Source organism: Eumetopias jubatus, unplaced genomic scaffold (assembly GCF_037043125.1).
Source record: "Eumetopias jubatus isolate StellerSeaLion01/CBP00866 unplaced genomic scaffold, mEumJub1_p1.0 scaffold_3, whole genome shotgun sequence".
Lineage (NCBI taxonomy): Eukaryota > Metazoa > Chordata > Mammalia > Carnivora > Otariidae > Eumetopias > Eumetopias jubatus.
Genome location: NW_028274809.1, coordinates 86,491,561 through 86,514,293, shown reverse-complemented (window position 1 = coordinate 86,514,293; position 22,733 = coordinate 86,491,561). Strand labels below are relative to the sequence as shown.

The 22,733-nt window shown below is 37.4% G+C and overlaps 1 protein-coding gene and 1 long non-coding RNA gene across 8 annotated transcripts in view; one reads left to right on the top strand and one right to left on the bottom strand.

Annotated features, from left to right (window-relative positions):
- The window catches only part of LOC114224571 (uncharacterized), a 106,086-nt gene extending 83,800 nt beyond the window's left edge, over positions 1-22,286 (bottom strand). For both annotated transcript variants that reach the window (XR_015767877.1, XR_003612408.2), the window contains exons 1-3: positions 21,959-22,286; positions 4,835-4,929; positions 1,343-1,454 (exon numbers count right to left, since the gene is read on the bottom strand). This is a non-coding gene — a long non-coding RNA (uncharacterized LOC114224571). The remainder of the gene's footprint in view (positions 1-1,342; positions 1,455-4,834; positions 4,930-21,958) is intronic.
- The window catches only part of KYNU (kynureninase), a 128,701-nt gene continuing 127,832 nt past the window's right edge, over positions 21,865-22,733 (top strand). For all 6 annotated transcript variants that reach the window (XM_088021730.1, XM_028123807.2, XM_028123809.2 and 3 more), the window contains exon 1: positions 21,865-22,434. In XM_088021730.1, the coding sequence (XP_087877856.1) occupies positions 22,377-22,434 (58 nt within the window). In that variant the 5' untranslated portion in view covers positions 21,865-22,376. The remainder of the gene's footprint in view (positions 22,435-22,733) is intronic.

Genomic DNA, 22,733 nt, shown 5'->3' with positions numbered 1-22,733 from the left:
ATGCTTAATACAGTTTTATTTATAATACTAAAAATTGAAAACAAACTACAATATGAATGAATAAACACTGTGGATATTTATATAGGGAACACTGGTAAGAAATATAAATAAAAGCACAATCAGGGTACACAAGAGCATGAAGGAGTCTCACAGAAATCATGTTGGGCAAAAAAAGCCAGTTATTTAAAATTTTATTTATATAGTGCCATAGGCCAGAAACAACTGATAATAGAAATCAAATCGATGATTGCCTGTCATGGTGAGAGACTGAATGAAGGGTGCATGAGAAAACATTCTGTGGGATGGAAATATTTTCAGCTGTGGTGCAATCACCTAAGAGCATATACTTGCCAAAACTCTTTGCATTAAACACTTCACATCTTTGCATTTTATTCACTTTATACCTTGTGATTATTAGCTTTATGTCAACATGGAGGATATTTTTGGATGAAATTAACATTTAAATCGGTGAACTTTGAGTAAAGCACATTCTCTCCTTAATGTGGTTAGGCCTCATTCAGTCAAGGGAAGGCCTAAAGAGAATAAAATGACTGGCCTCCCCAGCGAGAGGGAATTCTCCCATGAATGCCCTTGGACTTGATCTGTGCCATAACCTCTCCTGGGACTCCGGCCTACTGGACTATACTGCAATTTTGGACTTGCCAGCTTCCATAATCATGCGAGCCGGTTCTTTATAATAAACCTCCTCTGTATACACACATTATATTGATTCTGTTTCTCTGGCAAACATTGACTAATACATACAACAAATCCAGAAAATAGCATTGATTAAATTCACCAGGAACAATATACTAGTTCTCCAAGGAAATCCTTCCAAGATTTCATTCCAGGCTGATTCAGAGAACACACTTGAGATAGCCAAAAACACTGTTTATTTTTCTTTATGAAACTTGAATGTTCCTACTATTAGGGAAATCAAATTTGAGGTTTTATTCAGTCAATCCCATACATTTATCTAATCCAACTTCCTCCTTCCTAAAGGTTCTGAGTCTCTATTCTCCATGAAATCTATTTCTAAGAGGATATTTTGATTTGTCCCTACTCCTAGATACAGTCCTCTGGCTATGCTCCTGCCCAGAGTTCTCTGGCTATTCTCCTGTTAGGCATAGCCCTTCTGGGGTCTCAGCTAGAAGTACTTGGAGTTTAACAAGGCCCCTCCATCTTGGGAGAATCTAAATGTCAATGCACCTGTAAATCCCTGCTAACCAGTTTGGCTTGTAGCCAGGCTTCTGCCAGGTTTCTGAAAATCTTGCTCTACCAAGGTATAGCTTGGGAATCAGCCAAACGTTTGAGAAATTTGCATGCAGCTTTTTGTACTCACTTTTATGAAGTTGCCTTTCTCCAGGATTTTTCTGTCTCAAGTCTCATCCATTTTCGTAGTACCAAACTCATCTCTGTAAAATCGGCCGTTTTCTGTTGCTCATTCCCATGAGCTGAAAATGGGAAAACACCTTTGAAGAAAGCAGCCCAAATGCTCTCGTCACCACTTTTGCTTCCCTTCTCCTAAGGACAAGAGCCTTACAACTGAACCTCTTTTAGTTGCTCTCCAGTGCTTTCTAACAGTTGCTTTGTATAGTTGGTCATAATTAGCGTTTTCAAGGACTTCACAGCTAGAACTAAGGTTACCAGAGCTATCTTTAAAAACATAAATCAAACCAAGTGACCCCCCCAACCATAAAATCCTGTAATGGCTTCCCACTATGCTTTGAACAAATTCAGATACCTTGTCTTGATCTAAAGGGCTGCATAATCTGACCCTTGCCTACCTCCCCTAGTTCACCTAGAGCCACTGTTGTGTCATTTCCAGGTTTATACGGCCACATGTCCCTCCTTGCAGTATAAACAAGACAGGGCCCTTGGTGCCTGGGCCCTTTATGTTTGCTACTGTCTCACCTCTGCCTGAAACACTATTCTCTGACTCGCTGGTTGATTTCTTCTCATCCCCATGGTTGAGCTGTAACCTTCTCAGAGAGCTCCACCCTGATTGCATTGTATAATTCCATACTCTCTGGTTATACCTTATTTCTACGCCCTGTTTTCACTTTTCCCTCTCAGTCGGTATCATGATAAATCATGCAGCAAAATCATATGAAAAAATTGGGGAAAGTGAACGAAAAATAAGTAGGATTTAGCTATGCAGAGAAGGGGAGAATACAATTACAACATCTGCAAAATCACCTACATCAGGAATTAATGAGAATATTCCGGTCCATGGGAAGAAGATAAACAAAGAAAGGGGTGGATTTGGGCTATGTTCTACAGTGTTCCCTGAGATCTACTAAAGAGATTTGCTTTCATCCTGGAATCAGTGCTCCAAATAAGCATTTATTAGAACCTGAGACCATTCTTTACCAAATTTTGTTTTGTTTTTCACTTAATAGTATATTGCAAACCAGTTCCTAAATCAGCACATATGCACTAATACTGTTATGGTTAGTAGCTGCCATTTAAACACCCCATATGGAGGGCATTAAATGTTGTTTTTAAAATATGACTACCATGACTAAAGTGTTCTTGAGCACCTGAGAGAGGCATTTTGTTCATTTCTCTGATTATATTTTGAAGACTTGATTCTCAGAAAGTGAAATTTCTGATTTAAAAAAAATGTACATTTTTAAGGTTTAATGTTCTTGTTGTCAAAATACTCTTAAGATTGAGTTAATTTACAAATAAACAGTATCATGCAAGAGTGTCAGTGTTTTGCCACATTCTCTCCAAATAGGATATTGTTGTTTTTCAATATTTTTGTCAATTTGGTGGAAAAAAGATACCTCATTTTGATTACAAGATAAATTGAACATCTTTTACTATATTTATTAATTGCAGTTCAACATGTATGAACTATCTTTGTGTGTATCCTCAACCACTGTTCTATTTATACAGATGTTATTTTTTTACTAAATTCAAATTGCTTTTTATGTATTTAGCAAGTTTTGATAGTCTAAAATAAATGATTAACAAACATGAAGTTTTTTTATTTTTATCAATATTTAGACTAAATTTGCTTTGTGTGTTCTCATCTCCTTCTATGCAAGTAAAGAAAATTAATATTTGGTGGTGCATTTGTTCTCAACTATAATGGATCTCCAAAATATTTTACATATTAATTTTGCAGTAAGATCACTAGATCTTCCTTACATATGTGGTACAAGTTTTAAAAGTTCTTGACTGTTATTTTAACTTTTCCATATTAACAGTTTTAATTTCATGTGGTAAATCTTTTTTCTTTATGCCCCTCCCCTTGATGTACTTGGAAAGTACTTCCCTACCCTAAGATGCATTCTATTTTTAAAATCACTTTAAAATTTCATTGTAACATATTAAATATATCTAGAATTTATTTTGATTTATGTGGTGAAAGGGAATTTAAGTTATTATTTCCTAAATAGAAGCAAGTCGTTGCTGTATATGATAAAGTAATCTTCTTTCTCTATATGTTTAAGATGTCAATTTTATGAAATACCCAAGTTTTACATGTAAGAATATATGAATATATGTGAATTCAGCCCACATGCACATACCCACATGCATGCACACACCTGGATTTGGTATTTTGCCCTGCTTAATTGATACATGGATTAACATTTACAATAATGCTTCTTAAATTATATATTGTATTAGTCACTAAATTTTCACTTGATATTTGCTTAGCAACCAAATGAAATAATTAAAGGTAGTACATAACATCTCAACTTTACGTACATATTTTAACTATTGTAAGGCAAAGCACCATTCTTTATTCTTGTTTTCAAAAGTTATTGAATATTTTACTTTATTTTTTAAAAAGGATACAATGTTAAATGATTATCTCAAACCACATTACAAAAATGTCACATCTGATGCAAAACTGAGAGTCATCTTGAGATTGGAACAAATATAGGGAGAGGAATGTTTTCTACAGAACTGGGATAAAACTAGATTCCAAGGATTTGCTCAACCCTATTATCATTCATCCAGTGCCTTGCTGAGTATACAGAAACCTTTCAGTAAATATGTATTGATTGATTGAAAAACAAATTTGAAGGCATTTAAAGTGTGAACTATTTGTTCAAGCTGTACAAATAAAATTACACAAATAGAAAATCTCCTTTACAGTTTTATGAGACATGAGTTTGAATCAACAATTAATACATGTTTATTGGATAGTTGTAAAAAATCTTAATTGTTTTGTAGTATATACAACAAAGTAGAAGATACAATGAGTCTCAGAGCTTGTAGGGAAATCAGAAGAGGTAATGTGCATTTAACCATTAGGGGGAAATTAAGAATTCTGAGGATAAGGAAGTTTCCAAGGTCTGGAATCCCACGGGTTCTGTAAAGAAGACTAAAAAATGATGGCCTTTCCTCTTGGGTCCATAACAATAGGCAGGGCAAATGTCAGCGCAGCAGAGATTGTCCCCTCTAGTACTCAGGACTCCTAATGAGAGAGCTTTGATGAACTATTCCCCTGGAAGCCAGTAGACTTCTTATGTCTAAGCCAATTACCGTGGGTGGAATTATTTTTGAAAATATTGACTGGAAAAAATAAAACATAATATTTTTAACTCCTTTATGCAGAATGTGCATTCCCCTCACACTCTCGCCCTTGCCTTTTAAAAAATTTTTGCTTTCTTCTCTTTTTTAAATTCCATTTCCAGGTAAGAAACTTGGGTTCATGACAGAGGGTATCAACTAAGTATTCAGTTCTGTATTCTACGGTTCTTAGTGCTGCCCAGCAGTTTAGGTTATCTATTTCCCATATAGTAACACTGTAAGCACAGCATATGCTAACAAAAGAAATAAGGAAAAGCAGACGAAATACATTTAAGCCCACCATGTGTCATGCGTGTAGACATGATGCCAGGATCTCCAAGGGAATAAAAGTAGGACCTTGAATAGGTTTGATTTTTGGGACACCGGACTAAACACCTGAAAGGAAAAAACAGAGCACTTAACAACTCAATGAAAAAAATCTATCAAGATTAAAATCTAAATAATTAGATGATACTTCACGTTTTTATTGCGTATATATCATCTGTCCTTAAAAATCTCTATAATATTTTGTTTGGAGAATTAAGTTCAAAACAAAATGCTTCACAACAGATATGTCAACTTGAGCTTTGCATTTCATATTTTATCCTGGAATGTTTATGAATTCTCTGCTCCATTAAGTCTTTACCCCAATAACCTTAGAATGTCCCTTATGATTCCCATTTTTAGTGTCTGTTGGTTGATATTTATATCTTTCAGAAACAAATACTTTTATTTGTTTATTATTCATACTTGAAATTACTTATGAAGGGTTAAAGTAGTTCATCACATGCAGAAAATAAGCACATTTTTTTCCTCTGATAAAATACCAAGAAAATGAAAATAAATAGACGGATTTATAGATGTACACCAAAACATAACTAAAGCTTAGTTGAGTCTGTATACAAAGCCACCTTAAGAATCAATAGAGATCACTGCCAAATCCATTCGACAATAACAATCAAAGTCAGTAATAAAGTCAGTCAGAATCATCCCTCCAACTACATTGTATCCTAGCTCAGTTATCTAGCCTCGGCAGTCATGTTTCCAGGTAGTGAACTCTTTTTGTCACTATCATTCTCGTTCATTCTTCCTCTTTTATCTACAAATACTCTATAGAAAATAGATTTGTGTAGCCCAGTTTTAACACTAGAGTTTCAATATAAAAGTGAAGTAGTCTCTCTCCCTTTCTCTCTTAAACCAATTCAAGAAAGGAGAAGGGATAGAGAGGAACTCCTGAGGCTCAAGTGTCCTCCGTAATTTCTTTTTGGTTTTTGATATGTGGTAATGGCTGAAAATGGAGTAATCAGAGCATCTAGCGCCTATTTCTTCTTAGACACAGGGTCAATTGATCAACAAGGTACATACGTCTCAGGAAGGCCCTGGGAGCTAAAAGATAAATTATGCTGGGGCAAATCATTTCATAATAATTTAATAGTTATTAGTTATGTGTTACTAATTACTCTGCTGAGCAGTTCACAAAGAAGCTCCTGGGAGAATAGGACGTACAGAGTATTTAACAACTAAGACACAGTCCTTTGGATCTCTTAACTTTTTGGAAAACTGATGTTCTAATCCAAGTAGATAATTCACAAGTCTTAGTGATTAATAAAAGCTCTTTCCATGATTTTCTATTCTAGTCTACCCTTGCCTCCAAGCTCTCCCAAAGAACCCTCACCAATAGAGAGTATGATGGTCATGATCAACTAATGAGAATCCACGTAAATATGTCTTACCTATTAATATCAACATTGTGATGACTCTGCCACAATCCCTCTCCATTCATGCCTGGCATATTAATAATAGCACTACCTCATAATATTGGGATAATTAAATGAATTGGTACATTATATTAGAACAGAGTAAACACTCAATAGCCATTAATGGTTTTACTCTTCTGCTTCTTGCTGTAGCTGCCATTGCTGTAAATAGCAGTATTGGACACCAGCCTGCATGACTGCCTCACTTTCCTGGTCCCTCTTCAGGACCCCATATCCTTTGGCCCATTGCAGCAATGAACTTGAAAGCATATGGGTGTGAGGAAGGCACAGACCTCCATGTTACCATTTTGGTATAAGAGTTAAATAGGTCCTACCCTAAATTTCCTCCTACAGAAATTGTGACTGAATCACAACTTTAAAAAGATTTAACTGAAAGTTCATAGTTAACAAAGGGGGATACAGTCAGCAGCTATTTACAACTGAGAATCTATGTGGTTTATTTCAGAGCTCACTGGCCAGGGGATTGCCCTCAAGGATTCCCTAACGGTGTAGCACTCTAGCTGACAACTTGCTTACAAGTAGCAAGGTCAGTTTATCTCTCACCATCAGAAAAGCAGTGGAACACTCTCTTCTAGGTTCAATTATTATGAGGCCCAGAGAGAAAAATTCTCCCAACTAAAAGCTCATCTCTTCAATTCTCATTTTTTTGGTCCCAGAATCTGCATTTTCCTCTGAGTCATTTTCAATAAAAACTCTGATCTCTGTAATCTAACAATACAGTTTAATGTAGTTTAATACATTCTAAGTATTCTAAAGAAAAGAAACATTTCTACCATCTGTCTCCTTCTGCCTTCTGATCCAGTCAAAAAACAGCAACAAAGTCAGCACACATAGAAAGTTCTGCCTCAATCAAATGTACACAAGTATTTGTACACTGAATATTTAGTTTTTTTATCTAAATCACCTGCATTTAGGTTAATGGACACTATAGTTCTTCCAAAGAACAATGGTTGGGTACATTATGGCACATCACAAACTTTTGCAGATGCACTCATCAATTTTTTTCCAAAAATTGCTTTAATTGCCCATGATATGCTTGGCACTGCTAGATAAAATCAAATAAGCAAAAAATATTTTAAAAACGAGTCTGTCTTCTGAAACTAAAAATATGCTTTTAGAGAAAAAAAATAGTTAAAAACAGAGTATTATTATGGCTTGCTATAACTTTTATGAAAGTAACAGGGAACAGCACAGAATAATGACAGATGACATTATTGATGGTAATAAAAAGACAGTGTATTGTATTACCATTATAATCTACATATATGTCTTTTCATGCTTTAAAAGTCAAAATTTTATTCATGAGCATTGCAAGTACAATTTTTTAAAATTTTATCAATTTTTGTCTAAAATGTGTTTATTTCTTCACAACTAACTTAAATTCTCCAGGGTATAGAGGAAAAAATAGAATAATGACAGATACTCCAGTCCAAGGATATCACTTTCTATAGAAATAATCCTAAATCTTGGTTTACTTCAGTCCTTTTCTGTGTAATTACACATTAACCCTGGCTGATTACAATGGCTAAAAATCATCAATATTTCACTTCTTACCTCCCCTTAAAAAAACTAAAACCTGATGGGCTAAAGTTAAAATTTAAACCACAATGTGGTATTAAATTCAGTTTTGGCAGCTAGTAGATATTTTTTATCCTACAACAACTGATGTGACTAAAAGAATTGATCTTGTTGACATGGTTACCCTTGTATGGATAAAAATCAATATTAACAATATCATCTACCATTGCACATTCTAGCAAGGAAATTTTTACCATTCATAAAGTCAGGTTGAGCTTGTTTTCCATTGTAGTGTCACAGCCTGCTTCTGATGGAAAACATTTTTATCTGCAATGGGCTAAGTCATTTATCTTAGTGAGACAGCATGTGCAGCAGATGGCATCAGCAAGTAGATATAAGAAAACTGCCATCATTAATTATCCTGAGGGCTGGAATTGGGGTCCCTGAGCTTCCAGTGGCCAACTCACAAAGAGAGTATTAAAACTTGGGATTCAAATATAATTAAGTGCAATATATTGTTATTGTCTTTTTAGTCACCCTTTTAAATGCAGGATCAACTCTACGTCTATGTGAAGCTGATTGGTATCCAACCAAATTTTGTAGTGTTTAATGTAGATTTACTATTGGCATTGCATTTGAGCTTCCTGACAAGTTTCATGACAATCATTTGTGTGTTATGGGTAACTTTAGCCCGGATCTTCACAAACCAATAAAGTGGAAGACTGAAACAATATTCTAGGTAGTTTTCTCCCACATTTTGATTGATTAAAATTTCAAAAGAAAATTTCAGAGAAACACCGTTTCCATTTAAAAATATTTTTCAAGTAAAGGTCATCTAAAATATAATTATCCATTAGCACCATCATTTTGACAAATGGGACATAATTTCAGAACATCCAGTTGAATAAATACAATATTATGAAAAATTTGCTCCACCTTTGTCCCTGATATAAGATATACAAATCTTGCTGACCCTTGTGACTTTTAAATATTAATTTAGCATTTATACATTTAGCTACTGACCCTTATACTTTCTGTTGTAGACTTTATAGTTTTTAAATGCATCTTTACATATGCTCATCTACGTTTAATGCAGAAGTTTCTGACTGGACTCTGATTTTTCTATTTGATGAGTTCTATAGCATTTTGCTATGCTATTCTTTATATTTATACTCATTCATCTCTTTAATATTTTCAGTCTGTTTAGCATTGAGTTTTAATTTTGCAGATAATCTATTTTTTCTCTAAAATTACACCAGCATTTCTACTAAAGTTTACCAGAACTTTTATAAATTGGTTCATCCATTTTTATCTTTCTTAAATCAGAAAAAAATGTCCTTATGCAGTGGAAGTCTACCCCACTCCCACTCAGTGAATTTCCTAACTACATAAATCAATAATCAAAATGCACATACCTGTTACAAATGCTTCCCCCACCCACTCCCACCCCACTAGATTAAATTTAAAATATTTTCTAATATGTAAGTTTGGTTCAGGTAGAATTCCTAACTTTACTCCAAAAAAGTAAAATTTATAAATCATTCAGAGATGTATATGATTTATAAAAACACTGTTTTCCTGTCATGGACCAGTATTTGTGTGTGTTTTAAGTGATCAGTGGATCTGGGGGAATGTGTTGGCCTGGCATGATCATGGAAAAGTCATATTTCACCAAACACGGAGGAAAATAATGAAAAACTTTCTATGTATCTTTTGTTCCTATTTCTTTCCCTCATTTTGCCATTGACTTAAAAATGTAGACTAGGGTATAAGGGGCAAGATGGCGGAGAAGTGGGGGACTCCATTTAGCTAGATATCTACCAAACCACTCTGAATACTCACGAAATCAGCGTGACATGTAAGATTATAGTTTGGATCTCTAAGGGGGCAGAGGATCAGATCATCAGTGGAGAGCTCTGAAGGATGTAGTTGTGATTGCGTGGACAGATATCAGAGGATAAACAGAAGGGGGAGGGAGCCACCAGAAGCTAGCTGCTGGAAAGTAATACCCCAGTGCAAAAGCATCGTGTGCCTGGGGACCAGCAATAGCTTGTAGAGCGGTGGTGGCGGGTCGGGAATGGCCTGAAAACAGCGCTCAAACAGAATCCAGGAGCTTAAGGGGCAAATGCCGGACCCAGGGACCAGCTGCCACTGCAGCCTGAACCCACCCAGTCCGGGATCGATCGCGGGTTTAGTGGCACAGGGGCCAGAGACAAGTGGGGGGCCAGGGTCCACCGCTGAGGTGATCGCTGGGGGCCCGCACTGCCTATGGGAGGTTTTGGCTTTCAGGGGGTGCTTACGGAGGGGGAGACTGTGTGTTCTGGAGGATTCAGAGAGGAGCAGACTGTGACTTCTCTCCCCTAGGGCAGAGGACTGGGTGCAGACATTTCCCTTTGCTCTGACCTTCCGAAAAGTAGAACAAAATCCGCCAGAGAACAAAAGCTCAAAAAACTGGTTTCCACGGAGCCCAGCCCCTTGATAGGGGGCAGGGCAACTCTGCCCAAGCAGGATTGACTGAAAAACAACATGGCAGGCCCCTCCTCCAGAAGACAAGCTGGAAGAACAAGAGGACGACAACCCACGGGTCCCCATAAAACTGTAAAACCCCAAAACCAGGGGAAAATACTATATTGTGCTCCTGGTGTTGCCTCATGGCCTGTGTATTTCTTAGATACAACCTTTTTTTTTTTTAATTCTTTTTCATGTTTCTTGTTTTTTTTTTTTTACCTACTTATCATTTCAACTAGATGTTTAATACAACATATTCCATAGTAACTTTTTAACTTGTACTTTTTCACACCTATATTTTTTTTCTTATATATATATATGTATGTATAAGCTTCAATGTAGTCCTTTTTTCCTTATTCAATGCTACCTTTTTATATATATACCAGTTTTAATTTTCCTGTAACTCTGGGAAGTAGTGTTCTCTAACAAAGAGAACAAATACACCCAGTAAGAACTGAAACACCCTACCTTACCCACATTGAGAGATTATAGCTCCTGCTTTTCCTCAGCCCCCCCTTTTTTTTAACTTCATAAATCTTATTCTTGGGTTTCATTTTGGCTGGGTTTTTTTGGTGGTGGCTTCTGATCGCTCCAAACTTTCCAAGGGTGCACTTTACCTGGATTGTGGTTGATATTTTCAACCATACATCCCCTCAACCACCCCTCAACAGAAAGACTAGGAGGAGGAACTCCCAACAAAGAAAAGAACCAGAGACAATGGCCTCTCCAGCAGACTTAATAGATATGGCTATAAGCAAGATGTCTGAAATAGACTTCAGGGTAACAATTATGAAGACAACAGCTAGGCTTGAGTAAACCACTAATGGCAACACAGAATCTCTAAGGGCAGAAATGAGAACTAATCAGGCCAAACTTAAATGCTATAAATTAGATGCAGTGTAAACTAGATTCTCTAAGTGCTATGGTAAATGAGGCAGAACGAATCAGTGATCTAGAAGATAAACAGATAGAATGGAAGGAACGGGAGGGGACCTGGAACAAACAACTTAAAATCCATGAGAACTGACTTAGAGAAATCAACAAAGCCATGAAATGTTCCAATGTCAGAATTACTGGGATCCCTGAGGGGGTGGGGAGAGAGAGAGAGCTAGAATATGTATTTGAGCAAATTGTAGCTGAGAACTTCCCTAATCTGGGGAATGAAACAAGCATTTGTGTCCTAGAGGCAGAGAGGACCCCTCCCAAGATCACGGAGAACAGACCAACCTCCCAGCATGTAATAGTAAAACTCGCAAATCTTAGAACCAAGGAAGCCATCCTAAGGGCAGTCAGGGGAAGAGATTCATTACATACAGAGGGAGGAACATCAGAATAATGTCAGACCTGTCCACAGAGACCTGGCAAGCCAGAAAGGGCTGGTAAGACATATTCAGTGTACTAAATGAGAAGAACATGTAACCAAGAATACTCCAACTGGCAAGACTGTCATTCAGAATGGATGGAGAGATAAAGAGCTTTCAGGACCAGCAGAAACTGAAAGAATATGTGACCACCAAGCCAGCCGTGCAAGAAATACTAAGGGGGATTTTATAAAAGAAGAAAGACCCCAAGAGTAATATGGACCAGAAGTTTACAGAGACAATCCATACAAACAGGGACTGTACAGACAATAGGATGGCAATAAACACATATCTTTCAGTAGTAACCGTCAACATGAATGGCCTAAATGCTCCCATGAAATGGCACAGGGTTGCAGATTGGATACAAAGACAGGACCCATCCATATGCTGTCTACAAGAGACTCATTTGGAACCTAAAGTTACCTCCAGACTGAAAGTGAGGGGATGGAGAACTATTTTTCATGTCAAAAGGACCTCAAAAGAAAGCTGGGGTAGCAATTCTTATATCAGACAAATTAGAATTTAAACCAAAGACTATAATAACAGATTCAGAGGGACACTATATCATTCTTAAATGGTCTATCCAACAAGGATATCTAACAATTGTAAATATCTATGCCCCCAACATGGGAGCAGCCAACTACATAAGCTAGCTGTTAACCAAAATAAAGAATCAGATTGACAATAGTACATTAATAGTAGGAGATTTTAACACTCCACTCTCAGCACTGGACAGATCATCTAAACAGAAGATCAACAAAGAAACAAGAGCTTTAAATGACACATTGTACCAGACGGACTTCGTAGATATATACCGAACATTCCACCCTAAAACAATAGAATACTCATTCTTCTCGAATGCACATGGAACTTTCTCTAAAATAGACCACATACTGGTCACAAATCAGGTCTCAGCCAATACCAAAAGACTGAGATTACTCCCTGCATGATATCAGACCACAGTGCCTTGAAACTGGAACTCAATCACAAGAAAAAAATTGGAAGGAATTAAAACACTTGGAAGTAAAAGAGCATCCTGCTAAAGAATGAATGGGTCAACCAGAAAATTAAAGAAGAACTTAAACAATTCATGGAAACCAATGAGAATGAAAACACATCATTCCAAAACTTACGGGATACTGCAAAGTCGGTCCTAAGGGGAAAATACACAGCCGTCCAAGCCTCTCTCAAAAAATTAGAAAACTCCCTAATGTACAAGCTAACCCTACACCGAAAGGAGCTGGAGAAAGAACAGCAAATAAAACCTAAACCAAGCAGAGAAGAGAAATATTAAAGATTAGAGCGGAGATCAATGAAATAGAAACCAGAAAAACAGTCGAACAGATCAATGAAACTAGAAGCTAATTCTTTGAAAGAATTAATAAGATTGATAAACCACTGGTCAAACTTATCCAAAAGAAAAGAGAAAGGACCAAAATTAATAAAATCATGAATGAAAGGGGAGAGATCATGACTAACACCAAGGAAATAGAAATAATTATTAGAAATTATTACCAGCAACTGTATGCCAACAAATTAATCAACCTGGAAGAAATGGATGCCTTCCTGGAAACTTACAAACTACCAAGACTGAAACAGGAAGAAACAGACAATCTGAATAGACCAACAACCAGTAACAAAATTGAAGCAGTAATCAAAAACCTCCCAAAAAACAAAAGTTTAGGGCCAGATGGCTTCCCAGGGTAATTCTACCAAACATTTAAAGAAGAAATAATACCTATTCTCCTGAAGCTGTTCCAAAAAATAGAAACAGAAAGAAAACTTCCAAACTTCTTCTATGAGACCAGCATTACTCTGATCCCAAAACCAGCAAAGACCCCATCAAAAAGGAGAATTAAAGACCAATATCCCTGATGAACATGGATGCCAAAATACTCAGCAAGATTCTAGCCAAAAGGCTCCAACAGTACATTAAAAGGATTATTCACCACGACCAAGTAGCTTTTATGCCTGGATGCAAGGGTGGTTCAACATTCGCAAATTAATCAACTTGGTAAAGGACATCAATAAAAGAAAAGACAAGAACCATCTGAACCTCTCAATTGATGCAGAAAAAGCATTTGACAAAATACAACATCCATTCTTCATTAAAACTCTTCAGAGTATAGGGATAGAGGGAACATTCCTCAATATCATAAAAACCATCTTTGAAAAGCCCACAGTGAATATCATTATCAATGGGGAAAAGCTAAAAGCTTTTAGCTTTTAGATCAGGAACACGACAGGGATGCCCACTCTCACCACTACTGTTCAACATAGTACTAGAAGTCCTAGCCTCAGCAATCAGACAAAAAAAAAAAAAAAAAAGAAAGAAAAGGCATCCAAATTGGCAAAGAAGAAGTCAAACTCTCCCTCCTCACAGATGACATGATACTTTATGTGGAAAACCCAAAAGGCTCCACCCCCAAGTTACTAGAACTCATACAGCAATTCAGCAGTGTGGCAGGATACAAAATCAATGCACAGAAATCAGTTGCCTTTCTATACACTAACAATATAACTGTAGAAAGAGAAATTGAAGAATCAATTCCATTTACAATAACAACAAAAACCATAAGATACCTAGGAATAAACCTAACTAAAGAGATAAAGGATCTATACTCTAGAAACTACAGAACACCTATGAAAGAAATTGAGGAAGACACAAAAAGATGGAAAAATATTCCATGCTCATGGATTGGAAGAATAAACATTGTTAAAATATCTGTCTTCCCCAGAGCAATTTACACTTTCAGTACCATCCTTATTAAAATACCATTGGCATTTTTCAAAGAGCTGGAACAAAAAAATCCTAAAATTTGTATGGAACCAGAAAAGACCCCAAATCGCCAAGGGAATGATGAAAAAGAAAAACAAAGCTGGGGGCATCAAGTTGCCTGACTTCAAGCTATATTACAAAGCTATGATCACCAAGACAGCATGGTTGGCACAAAAACAGACACATAGACCAATGGTACAGAATAGAGACTCCAGAAATGGACCCTCAACTCTATGGTCAACTAATCTTCGACAAATCGGGAAAAAATATCCAATGGAAAAAAGACAGTCTCTTCAATAAGTGGTGCTAGGAAAATTGGACAGCTACAAATAGAAGAATGAAACTGGACCCTTCCCTTACACCATACACAAAGATAAACTCAAAGTGAGGAAAGACCTCAATGTGAGACAAGAATCCACCAAAATCCTGGAAGAGAACATAGGCAGTTACCTCTTTGACATCTGCCACACTAACTTCTTTGAAGACACATCTCCAGAGGCAAGTGAAACAAAAGCAAAAATGAACTTTTGGGGCTTCATCAAGATGAAAAGCTTCTGCACAGCAAAGGAAACAGTCAACAAAACTAAGAGGCAACCCACAGAATGGGGGGAAGATATTTGCAAATGACATTACAGATAAAGGGCTGATATCCAAGATCTATAAAGAACCTATCAAACTCAATGCTCAAAAACCAAATAATCCAGTCAAAAAATAGGCAGAAGACATGAACAGACACTTCTCCAAAGACATACAAATTGCTAACAGACACATGAAAAAATGCTCAACATCACCAGCCACCAGGGAAATACAAGTCAAAACCACAATGAGAACCTTACACCAGTTAGAATGACAAAAATTAACAAAACATGAAACAAGTGTTGGCGAGGATGTGGAGAAAGGGGAACCCTCTTACACTGTTGGTGGGAATGAAAGCTCATACAGTCACTCTGGAAAACAGTATGGAGGTTCCTCAAGATGTTAAAAATAGAGCTACCCTATGACCCAGCAATTGCACTACCAGGTATCTACCCCAAAGATACAGACATAGTGAAAAGAAGGGGCACGTGCACTCCAACGTTCATAGCAGCAATGTCCACAATAGCCAAACTGTGGAAGGAGCCGAGATGCCTTTCAACAGATGAATGGATAAAGAAGATGTGATACACATACAAAATGGAATATTATTCAACCATCAGAAACGATGAATACCCACCATTTGCATCGACAGGGATGGAACTGGAGGGGATTATGTTAAGTGAAGTAAGTCAAACAGAGAAAGACAATTATCATACGGTCTCACTCATATGTGGAACATAAGCAATAGCACGTTAGACCATAGGGGAAGGGAGGGAAATCCAAAGGAGGAGAAATCAGAGAGGGAGATGAACCATGAGAGATTATGGATCCCGAGAAACAATCTGGGGGTTTCAGAGGGGAGGAGGGTGGGGAGAGGGGGTAACAGGGTGATGGGTATTGAGGTGGGCACGTGCTGTGATGAGCACTGGGTGTTATACTTAACTAATGAATCATTGAACACTACATCAAAAACTACATACTATACAGTGGCTAACTGAACATAATAAAAAAAATTAAAAAAATAAAAATGTAGACTAGGTTTGGTAACATTGTTTGCCAATTTCAGCAAAGATGTTGCTGTTTGCCTTCTCCTGTAAAGTGTACATACCTGTAGAAACACAAAGTAACTTGAGCACATTGAAATTTTCTTCCTGGCTGTGAGTAGTGTGTGTGTGGGTGTGTGTGTGTAAGCGTGTGTGTAAACTAGGTTTCATACATAATTGGAAAGGCAATAGTATGGGAACACTAGATAAGTTGAAGCAGGAGACAGAGAATGAAGGAGGCTACCTATAGCCTTCTCCATTTCACGATTTCCCCTATGTTCGCCCTTCTCATAAGTCAAGCCATTATACAAGTTAGAAACAAAGAGCATCATAAATATCTTAAAAATGCACTAACAACAACTCCGTCCGGGTTTTCAAGGGAAACAGTGGTGGTTTGGGAACTTTTTTTTTTCTTTTGACATTTGAGGTCAGCATCAAGTACAACCACGAGTCCCCATAACAATTCTTCAGTGTCCTACTAAGTGACAGGATTCTGATAAGGGCAGCACCCAACTGACTCAGTGTAGCAAGTATCATACTTTTGATTCATATGCATGGCCTCTTGCTTTTACGATGCCATCTGCAGAGAAATAAATCATCATAAAGTTGACTGAGTGTGTCCTATATTCATCTGCTTGACTGTGTTTGATGTAATTGACTGACAACAATAAAAGAGAATTAGAGGAAAGAGGCATCAGTACTGTCAAGTGGGTGTCATGTGACCCACGACTTCCAAAGGATGGTCAGGATGTGGATGGCCTGAGAGGAAAGAAGCCATCCAAGGAGAACAGAAACAGCACAGAAAGAGCATGACAGTAGGGCATCTGTGTCTGCGTGGGGAGGGTGTTGCAGGTGTAAGAAGAGAAGACAGGAAGGGTATTTTGCACGGGTAAAAGGTTAGTCTGATTGAAATAGTTCGGTTGTTAACTAATAGGAGATGATTTTAAAACTAGACTTCACTGAAGTTATTGGATACCGTAATTTGGGTTTATTTTCATATCACATTTGACATCTTAGCACAGTAGCACTTGTAGCACACTGAGGAAAAACTAATTATCTTGAAGTGAGAATTCTGTATAGTCTGTACCTTTCATGTTTTTTTCCTCCTCTCTTTACCAGAATATGAACCTAACAGAAGATCAATGTCCAGTCAGACCCAGACACTCTATAGAGAGCAAAATTCTGAGGTGTTTTTAAACTATTGTATAAAGAAAATGTAGAAAATACCTGAAACCATATCTGCTAAGACAGCCAACTACATGTTCCTCTAAATATTTATAAACCATGAACTACAACATCCACACATTTTTTTTTTATTAGTAAAAAACAAATGGAAATCATTGGCCAGTTTTTCTGACGGTCTGATTGGATGTGTTGCCTTTGCATCTCCTTCCTGACTCAAGATTCTTATTACACCTCAAATAGTTCTTAACATTTTCTTGTTAATTCCTCCAATTGCTTTTGAAGTTTTAGCTCAGCTTTTCCAACTTGAGTGCTTCCGTGTGTATGCTCTTGCTGTTGGGTAGCAGTCTTCTGAAATGAGAGAAAGTGTTTCTTTAAACTTCTCTTGGATGATTTTGTGAATAGATTCAATCTAAACAGAAAAAAATAAAAGCCTATATGCCACTTATCTATGTTGATTTATATATTTATTTTTAATTTTATTTATTTTTTAAAAGATTTTATTATTTATTTATCTGAAACAGTGAGCAAGAGAGAGACAGCACAAGCTGGGAGGAGATGCAGAGGGAGAGGGAAAACAGAGTCCCTGCTGAGCCTGGAGCCCAGCGTGGGACTGAATTCCAGGACCCTTGGATCATGACCTGAGCTGAAGGCAGATGCTTAACCTACTGAGCCACCTAGGTGCCCCTATGTTGATTTTTTTTTTTAATTTATTTCCTTTGAATTATCCCAATGTTAGAAACTTGGCTACTTTAAACTTTGTCTTGCAGGTAAATGCTCCAGGAATAGTACTTAATTAGTGTAGGATGACAGAATATGCCAGAGCAATATATGCCACTTTGGCATAAGGATTATTTTGAGCTGAAGGCAACTGAGAAGCAGCAGATGCAAGAAAAGTCTACCCCTCCACCAAACAGGCATTTGTCTAAAAGCAGGACATAAATTTACAAAGGTGTCCCTCCTCCCCTCTCTACCAGAAAGGACAAAAGTTAATCAGTGGAAACAACATTAACGATTTATTTATTTTAGAGAGAGAGAGAAAGCATGAGCAGGAGAGGCAGCGGGAGGTGGGGAGAGAGTCATAAGCAGACTCCATGCAGAGCGCAGAGCCTGATGCAGGGCTTTATCTCTTGACCCTGAGATCACAACACTGAGATCAAGACCCTGAGCCGAAACCAAGAGTTGGACCCTGAGCCAACTGTGCCACCCAGATACCCCTAGTGGAGACAAGTTTCAACTCTATCAGCCTGGAGACAGCAACCAAGAAATCTACAGAACAAGCTTTACTAACTAGCCTTGATCTATCATTAGTTTCCCATATGTTTCCCTTTCCACAATTGGCTGCCCCTCGAGACTTATGGTTCTTTTCTTTGGTCTTGTCACTTTTCTAAAAATGTATTATTCCTCACTGGGTGTTATATGAAAACAATGAATCATGGAACACTACATCAAAAACTAATGATGTACTGGATGGTGACTAACATATCATAATAAGATAAAATTAAAAAGAAATGTATTATTCCTTTGTAAAGATACTACATAAGCCCAATTCTAACTAAATCTTTGAGTTACCCATCTCTGGGTACTCCCAAGTGCCACATGGACTTCTGAACCTTTTTAATAGACTTCTGTTTCTTTTTCTCTTATTAATCTGTCTTTAGCAAGTCTAATTTATGAGCCCTCAGCAGGAAAACCTAAGATTGGTAGAGGAAGAGATTTTTCCTCCCCTACATCATTTAATTCCCAAATCCTGTCGGTCACTCAGCAAATCTTCATGGCTATGTAATTTCATTCCATGCCTAGCCATAATATTCAGTATAAGAACCTTGAGTTCCAGCTATACAATGCTGAGAAAATCCTTTGTGCATCCAGCCTCCCCATATGGTATAGCTCTAAAGATGGATAGCAGCAACAAACCCAGTGAGTCCCTGTGCAGGGACTGAAATGGGAATGACAGATAGCATGACAAATAGAAGAAACAGTCAATTAATCAGTCAACTTTGATGCATGGTGCTCCTACTAGGGTCCATGCCAGACATTAAAGGAGGGGATGACATAGGCCTTGCCTTAGAAGGTCTGACTTGGAGATCAAATATTTATTCCAGTATTTTTAAATATTTATCTCAATATTCCAAAATTCCCATATTTATTAAATTCTTAATTTTTAAGAGCAAATGGTGACATTAAAAAGAGTTAAATACGGGGCGCCTGGGTGGCTCAGTTGGTTAAGCAACTGCCTTCGGCTCAGGATCGAGTCCCACATCGGGCTCCCTGCTCGGCAGGGAGTCTGCTTCTCCCTCTGACTCTCTTCCCTCTCGTGCTCTCTCTCTCTCTCTCATTCTCTTTCTCTCAAATAAATAAAATCTTTAAAAAAAAGAGTTAAATATGAATGTTTTGTGGAATCATTAGGACTGACATGTTTAAGGAAAAAGGTTTTTTTGGTAGGACTTCTGAAGCAAGATTCCAAAACAAACATGAAAGGTATTGTATGATGCAAGAACCAGGTAGCAGAGAAGCTGAAGACGGACTAAAGGTGGCATATTCTGGAAATAGTGAGGAGATTTCACTTCAGAGAAGCTATCACCAAGACAGAGCCTGAAGTAACAGAAGACCATCTGTTCAGCCATCGGAAATGCCATGATTTACTCAGCATTCGGCCCACAATTCAAGGGACAAAGAACAAAACGTGTTGAAAAAAAGTTCAGAAATTAAAACAGCTTTAAAATCATGTTTCTTATGGATGGTCTGTTGACATTCTGCACATAATAGGTGTCCAAAGAATGCCAGAGAATTATTGTCTGGTCAGAATAAAATATGGCTCTTTAAAAGCTAAATTAAGGTTTCTATCTCCTGAATATGTTCTGACTTTGGAGATTTAGAATGATCAATTTCTATCACTGGTAGAGAGCCATACTCTGAATATTGAGTTTAAGATCTATCATTTGCTTGAGCTATATTATAGTAGTTTAATTTTTAAAACACTGCTGAAATCGTTTTCATACAGGAGCTAGATAATAGATTGTAATACAGATTAGAAGAAAATGCAGTACATTTCTTTGGGGCACAAAGCAGGTGCAGTTATGTCTCTGCAAGTGCATCTGATGCTTATGTATTTTAAATGTAAATTGTTTTCTTTTAAGAGAAAACGCTACATTGAATATTGATGCAAAGGGATTATATATTTGTGTTTTATTTTCCTGAGTTGTAATACTCATTTTCTACCTCTAATGAGAGTCCATGAAATATTCCACATGTTTGCAACAAATCTGGCTTTTAAGGAACAGATTTATATAAACTATAGCTGGGATTTTTCTGTGTCTTTATGCAATTTCTTTCTTTGTACTATTTTATGCAGGGTTATTATAATTTTATCTATAGATGTATTTAAGTATATTTTGAGTAGTACAGGAAAAATCAAAATTTGAAATTGAACACAGAACTCAGGATGAGTTATCAAGACAAATAATTTTCAAATAGTGAATTTTAGAAGATAAAATACTCCTGCAAAGGCTTCACTATATAGAGCATATAACTGAAAAATTTCAAGTTGTGACCTAGTAATCAAGGCTTTTCTATAAGACTGCCTACAATTATCATCATTAAGAAAGTGTGGATATTATATACAATAAACACTAAAGAGGCCTTCTTTGAAACTAATGGCCAATATAACTATAACTCAGAAGCATTTACATGAGTAGTTACATGAACAACTTTGTAAGAAAGAGGAAGCCCAATTGTATAAGAACAAGTTGACTTCAATCCCAGTTTGAAGTTAAAGCATAAATTGGGACCACAGTGAGCATCTGTAATTACAGAGATGCGCTGTAGAATGGTATGTGTTCTTTTTCTGAAGCTATTTCTGAAGAAGATAAATGAGGCATGACGATTCACTTTTTCACTGGTTGTGTTTTCGATACCTCCTTTGTAAAGAACCTAAGGTGGCTTGGGAGAAGAAAGACCGACACATCTGGAGATGGAGATACCAGAATGGTCTCTCTATGCAGTGATGAGCAAAAAAATAGTTGAATTTATCCGGGTAGTGTAACTATGAAAAACAGAAAGACCATGTATGAGTATTGCTGTAAAAGAGCTCGAACTCCACAAAAATCACAAAAATGCGAAAACTCAAAAGAGAGTCTGAAAATAATGATGACAGAATGCATGTTTCTACCATCCTACCCTCTTAATTCCAATCTGTATCCCGAACTACTGCTCTTGAACGAAGCACTACTGAGTAGACTGCTAAGGTCTCAGACTGCTGGGTAGGGAGGAAGTGAAGGTATAATTAAGCATAGTACTATCTAAATTCTAGGTTCTGAATAGCCGCTCCAATACTATTCAAAGCTGGTTTGAAGGGTGCTGGCAATGGGCTTCTTTCTCTTTGTAATGCATCCCATTTATTCTTCTAATAAAATCACAGGCCTAGAGACCTTCTGAGGCAGGCCCTGTCCTGATAAGCTTACCACATGGGAGAGCCAAACGGAACGGATCTTTTCCACAGATAAGCAGTTCTGAAACACAGAAAACTAGGAAGTGGTTGAAGCAAAACAGTAACTCATGCTGAAGTTTCTCCACATGAAAGCTTGAGGACAGAAAAGCAGAACCCCCGCTCCCCAAACCTAAACCCACACTGGAACCTGGGGGAAAGAAAAGAAAAGAAAATGCACACAGAAAGTTTACCTTCTCTTAGCTACATAGATGCCTCGGGACCAAGCGTGGAGAGTTCTGGGATGAGAAATCAATACTGAGGACCCTGGAGAAGACTCCATGTGCACCAACCCAAGGACTGCTGAGAAGGCTGGCACCGGAACCAGTGTCTGGTCCTCGGAAATCCCTGGCCTTGGGAGAAATGTTGGAACGTTATACCAGTAGACACACTTCAATCGGCATTTTTGGAGAATAGCAAATTTTTAAACGAAAGAGACTATGAAGTAGAAAGCGTTTTTGATGGAACTTCAACAGAGGGCAGACACCGCCAGCTTGTACATCACCAAAGCCCGGCTGCGCGCATCGCTGCGCTTCCTGCCACTCGCGTCCCTCAAGTTATCGCGATAGCGTGATCCGAATTATAAAGGCAAATAAAGCCCGGAGTGGATATATGCTCAAGGGAAGTCAGCGCCTAGAGCCTCGAAGAGCCGTGAAAAAACTCCAAACAGGTAGGTTCTTTTAGTGAATTTGAATTTGGATTTGAATTTGAATCTAGCTTTGAAATTGAATCTGGAGGAAACCGATGACAACTGTTAAACAGAAACAAAAAGGGACCTTGAGATTAATTCAATTCTTTAACAGTAAGGCTTTCAGGTACTAAAATATGTAATTCTCAAATTTACAAATTAGAAGAATTGAAGAAGTAAGTGGTGATTGTTAAAACTAGGCTAGTGTCCCATAATCTTAAAATGGTAAAAATGCAAAGAAATTGACAAGGGACTTGTAATGCATATCTGGGAAGTGTGCC